This window comes from Triticum urartu, chromosome 3 (assembly GCF_003073215.2).
Source record: "Triticum urartu cultivar G1812 chromosome 3, Tu2.1, whole genome shotgun sequence".
NCBI lineage: Eukaryota > Viridiplantae > Streptophyta > Magnoliopsida > Poales > Poaceae > Triticum > Triticum urartu.
Window position 1 is genome coordinate 591,712,509 of NC_053024.1, and position 6,050 is coordinate 591,718,558.

The 6,050-nt window shown below is 44.6% G+C and overlaps 1 protein-coding gene across 1 annotated transcript; it reads left to right on the forward strand.

Annotated features, from left to right (window-relative positions):
- The first annotated feature begins 517 nt into the window (after positions 1–517).
- Positions 518–5,329, forward strand: LOC125545203 (DYRK-family kinase pom1-like). Its single transcript, XM_048709086.1, has 8 exons — positions 518–1,021; positions 1,395–2,006; positions 2,455–2,761; positions 2,845–3,124; positions 3,386–3,493; positions 3,775–4,053; positions 4,492–4,635; positions 4,773–5,329. Exons 1-8 carry the CDS (start codon positions 763–765, stop codon positions 4,944–4,946), a joined length of 2,163 nt encoding a protein of 720 aa, XP_048565043.1. The 5' UTR covers positions 518–762; the 3' UTR covers positions 4,947–5,329.
- Positions 5,330–6,050: the final 721 nt, after the last annotated feature.

Consider the following 6,050-nt stretch of genomic DNA (forward strand, 5'->3'; position numbering starts at 1 on the left):
AATTTTTACATATCACCTAATAGCGGGACGAGGCATTTCAACTCTCGGGTGCATCTGCACCCGTGGGTGAATAGCAAATTCAAAGTAACAGGGGAAAAATTCAAAAAATATGATATGTTTTTCGATTTCTTATGCTATGTTTTTGAAGTTACTATTCACCAGGTGCAGATGAGCCTGGACTCGGAATTGAATATTCATCGATAAAGCATTTATTTTAACAAGATTACCGCGGCAAATGCGTAGAGTATTATCTCTGTTTGTCCCATGATAAAATAAGATCTATACACTAATATAATCTTATATTATGGGACGGAGGAGAGAGTAGTTTATCCAAACAACTTCAGACTTTATTAATAAACTTAAACTATAAAGAAACACCTCATACTTTTAGTCAGTTGCTCGGGGAGAACCCAAATTGGGTGAGCATTTGTGCAAAACCACTCCACCAGAGGGGCTGAAAGGCAATTAAGGCAGCCATTTATGCTTACGCACACGCGACCCTGGTGATCCTATGCGGCCTCGTGCTCTCCCCTCCCCTCTCTTTCCTCTGACTTCTTCGCCCCCTCCTTCTCCAGTCCTCGCCTCCTCCTCCTCGTCCTCTCCTCCCCCGCACTGACCCGACCCGACCTGACTGACTCGCTCGCTTCGCTCCCAAGCTCCAATGGCGACGCAACTGCTTACCTCACGCCGCGCGCCACGCGCCTGAGCACCAACCGGCCGTCATCGCCCCCGGCCGCCCCGCGCGCCCCGGACGAAGAACACATGGCCGCGCCGGGCCTGGACGAGGTCATGGCCTTCCTCACCGACCACGGCTTCGCCAGCACCGCCTCCGCGCTCCGGGACGACGTGCTGGGCCGCGCCGCCGACGGGGAGCCCGGGCCCGCCGCCGCATTAGATCCCCAGCTCCCGCCCCTCCGTATGTCGGCCTCGGGCGCCGGCCTGCCGCCGCCTGCCAGCCCCGGCTCCAGCTCCGGCTCGGCGTCCTCCTCCGCCTTCGTCAGCATGCGCTCATCGCCCTCAGGTAGTCACGCCGTAAGTCCTTTTTCCGTTTCCGTTAAACCCCTCCTCCTCCAGGCCCCTCTCTGTTTCCGTCGCTGGCGCGCTTTGCACCGCGAAATCTCGATCCGTGCGCCGATATTTCGGTGGCTTTGAGAACAATTCCAAGCCTCTGGTTCGACCCAATATGTTTCTTCTTGGAAGATTTTCATACTTACTGTCAAAGAATTGAAATTGATCCTGGGGGACTGGTTAAACCCCTCCCTCGGTTCGGCCCATCACCGACGCCTGCCACAAAATTCTATCTCCCCGCCTAGTCCAGTGCTCTGTTCTCCTAATTCTAGGAAATTTTATCATAATTCTGACCCAGAATTTGATGTTTCTGTTTCTTGGATCAGGCCTGCTGAACCCTTATGGCGTGTGGTCGTCGCAGCACTCGCTGTCAGACGCGTCGTCATCTGAGATGGAGTTCGGCACAGCACGCCAGTACGACACCACCGACCTCTTCTTCCAGGAAGGCTGGCTCTACGACGACCACATCTTCCATACCAAGCCGGGCGACAGAGACAAGGAGGAGGACAAGTTTGTTCTCGGCGCTCAGGGCGGCCCAGGACCGGCAGAAACGTTCGTGTTTGGCCCTGGCGACTACTGCCGCCATGAACACGCCGGCAATGACGGCTGTGAGGGGTGCGCCGAGGTGTACACCTGCTCGTCACCGCTCTGCGGTTGCTGTGCCAGGGGACTAAAGAATTTTCAGGAGCTCGAGGTGCTCAGGAATTCTAGCTCTGCCGTGTATGGGAGGTACAAGATCATGGATGACCAGACGGAGATACTGGATGAGTGTGGCCCGGATGTGTTTCAGATGAAGCAGAGTGGGGATGCTGTGCTTGAGTGTGATTTGCCGACAAATTCTGTGCAAGTAGACGACCATATGGAGCTGAATGTTGTGGAGAAGGAGCTTCAAATGCTCAGTTCATTTGATACTTATGATGATGCTGAAATTGCTGCAAGTAAGTATCAGTACTCCATTTGTTGCAAATTCTATGGTACTACTAGTATAATGTAAAGTTTCTCCTCTTAAATCACTTATTCGAATGAAGACAGTTTGAAATTGTTTACTGGATTTAATGTAGAGGGGGAGTGGGAATAAATTACAATATCTAAAAGGTTGGGTACTGTAGAGATTTCCAGGTTGAATTGTAAATACCTGAATCTCTGCTGCCATTTTGCAAATATGCAAGGCAGGGAAAATGTTATACTAGCCAGTGACGGCCATTTTCAGTAACATTTTCAGAGCTGCAAATAATCAAGGAGCAAATTTTGTTGCTGTCCAATGCTTATAAGCACTAACGCATGGGTCATGTAGTGCCTGTTATCCACTTTACTGTCTAAAGGTTTTCCTTTGCTTGCTTGCTGTTTGTTTCGGTTCTAATTTCAAATGTTTACCGTCTTGCATAGGTCCAGTACAGGTGCGCCATGTCACTGATAATGTAGAGTTGGATTATAACAATGAAAACAATCTGAAAAGCAGCAGTGATAAAGAATATCTGAAAGAGAGTTATAGCTTGCATCCTTTCCCTGAGACTGATGATTATGATGACACCTACGAGTTTGAAGATGTTGGGCCATTGAATACAGATGTTCGGAAATCTGCTACACTTATAGCTGAGAAAGAAGATCCAGAGTCAAACATTGATCAGGCCGTCTCTAATTTCCATCAGGAATACGAGGTATTTGAATTGAGAATTGTCCACCGCAAGAACAGGTTCACATCAAATCTTTTTTTTCTTTCTTTAGTTGTTGTTCTAGAAATAATACATATGCTTATATGGTATGCATCCATTGCAGAACTGGCTTTGAAGCAAATAAAGATTTTCCCATTGTCTTGAATTCAGTCATAGCAGGAAGATATTATGTTACTGAATATCTTGGCTCGGCTGCATTCAGCAAGGTTGTCCAAGCACATGATCTTCAGACAGGAATAGATATTTGCCTAAAAATAATAAAAAATGATAAGGATTTCTTCGATCAGAGTTTGGATGAGATAAAACTGCTGAAGTTTGTGAATAAATACGATCCATCAGATGAGCATCATGTACTGCGGCTCTATGACTACTTCTATCATCAGGTATACTCACTTGAGGGAGGGGCAGTTGGCTAAGATACCCATTTTCTGTCAACTCCATACTGCAAACTAGTACTTGATTGTTTGGAATATAAGAAGATATTTAAGGGACTTGGTCCTTATGAATATCTCAAAAGATGTACTGTAGCAACATACTTCATTTGCTTGCAGGCATGCGTTTGATTGTCGAGCCTAGTAAACATTTTTCCTTTCGCATTCTACCTTGCATAAAGCTGATTGCTGACAGTAAACAAATATTGGCAGGAACATCTTTTCATTGTCACTGAATTACTGCGAGCAAATCTGTATGAGTTTCAGAAATATAACCAGGATTCTGGTGGTGACTTGTACTTTACATTTCCTAGGATACAGGTATGTTGAATTGACATTTACCAGATATTCTGTATTACTGTGACATTCTCTGAGAATCCCTTAGTGCAATAATTATGCATGCACATAAGAACATGCCACCTGTACGCCGCACCTTATTTGTTGGCATATTGTGCTTAAACTTAGAATTAAAATATGTACTCCAAACTTATTGTTTTCGTAAAAAGATAAAGTTGTTTATATGATTAACAGATTGAGCACAGTTATAATTCACTCATGAAAGTTAGGAGTTCTGGTGAAACAAAATTGTCCCTTTCTTTCAGGCAATTGCTCGCCAATGCTTAGAAGCTTTGGTATATTTGCACCATTTAAGGATCATTCATTGTGACCTAAAGCCAGAGAATATCCTTATCAAGAGCTACAGCAGGTGTGAAATTAAGGTCATCGATCTTGGAAGTAGTTGCTTCTTGACAGACAGCTTATGCCTGTATGTCCAGTCACGTTCTTATCGAGCTCCCGAGGTCATTCTGGGCCTGCCATATGATCAGAGGATTGACATTTGGTCTCTTGGTTGCATCCTTGCTGAACTGTACACTGGTGAAGTAAGTAGTTCTTTTGCTGAGTTGATAATTTGAATTTTGTACATAGATTAAGATCTTACTATGATAATAAGCACATAATGGTCGATGGTTGGTCATATCAGTAGATTGATCTTATGGAGATTGCAATACATGGACTTCATAGTATACTAGCATGTCCATATTCTTTATTTTTCAAATATATGTAAATCTGTGGTCCTCCAAAAGCAGAGTGAGTAAAATAGAGCTTGAAAATCTATGGAAATATATAGCTCCAACCAGAGATGTATATGGTAGGTGTTTTTGTTTCTGTCTTGGAGGACGTGGATAGTCTTTTTATCTTATATAACCTCAACTCACACAAACACAAAGCACAATGGTGTGCTTCTAGTTGTTTTACCATTTAAAAGCAGCAAATCATCTGCTCATAAAACTCATAATGTTGACTCTTGCACATGACAGGTACTATTTCCTAATGAGCCAGTGTCCATGATGCTTGCCCGAATGATCGGGATAATTGGTCCAATAGACATGGAAATGTTAGAGTTGGGACAGGAAACACATAAATATTTCACCGATGATTATGGCCTTTTCACCAAGAATGAGGTACACTTCATTTCATGTTTGCTGTTTCAAGCCCCTATCAGTCAAATGCATTAAAAGTATTCGATAACCACTCGATCTTAATATCGTGGATAGTAAAAACTAAAAAACTTGGACTTACCGTCCTTATCTGTATCCAGGAGACAGGTCAATTAGAGGAGTTAGTCCCAGAGAAGTCTTCTTTGCGACATCACTTGCGATGCCCTGATCCGCAGTTTGTGGATTTTCTATCTTATCTGCTGCAAATAAACCCCAGGAAGAGACCAACAGCCAGCGAAGCGCTCGAGCATCCGTGGCTTTCATCCGAGTACTAATCTGGGGCCAGCCACTCCTTTCTTCTGCTTCAGGGGTGATTTGCTCACGTTATAAGGATGAAGTTTCGGTACTCCTTTTGTGAAGCCTTCTTTTAAAAACTTGTAAAAAAAGAGTGGTTTTCTGAGAGTTCCATGTGGCATGAAACGTTGCTGTTTCCTTGAGGTGTAGAGGGTCTTTGCCCTTTTGGCTGCAGGCTTTGTTGAACTGGCCTGTGGCCCGGTTTCTTGGTTGGTGTCGGTCTTTCAGCGCAATTCTCGGAGTGGAAGCCTTGCTGATTCATGCGTGTATGTAAATATGAGGAAATTTTCCATGTGTGTCTGTACAGCTGAAACTTACACTTGTAATCTATGTGATTCATCAGTGAAAATTTAAGATACAAAAATAATTGTCCAGTGTTTGATAAGGACATCTACAACGCCGTGCATCGAATCGGACACACCAAACATCGGCGGACAATGGTAGTGGAGCCGGCCATCAACCTGGTGCACCACATGTCCGCTCCGGGTCCGGCCTCCTCCACCTCCATTTGATGCATACATAGATCAATAGCAACTCAGTGACAATGTTCATATGCATCATTCAGATGCAGAGGCTGGGGCATACCCCCTTTTTGAAAAAAATATATGCAATCACAACTAAAAAGCATTGGATCAACAAGTTTTTACATCCAACCGATCTAAAAAGAGTCAAGGAAGGAAAAAGACGTCAATTTTTGCCTCCTAGTTCAGCTTTCCGTGTCAAATTCTTCACTCCTCGTCTGGCTCCTCCGAAGCATCTGAGTAGCGCTCCAATATGCTAGCATGATATGCTTGCACAATGTTCGCCGCATAGAATCCAAGTCCGACATCTTCATGGTCAACATCTTGGCATCAATCTTCTTCTCTTGGAGCTTGATCTTCTTAGCTTGCGCCTCCATGAACTTGTCAAACCTCTTGGTCTTCTTTTCCTCCTTTGCATCATTGTGCTTGATGTATGCCTACTCCTTCTTTGCCATGATGTCCTTGAACCTCTTCGTCATCTTGGCCGCCGTCTCTTTTCGCTTCTCCTTCTCCCCTCGTCCTCCTAGTACTTTCTGCCCCAATTCCTACCTATCCTTTTGGCGG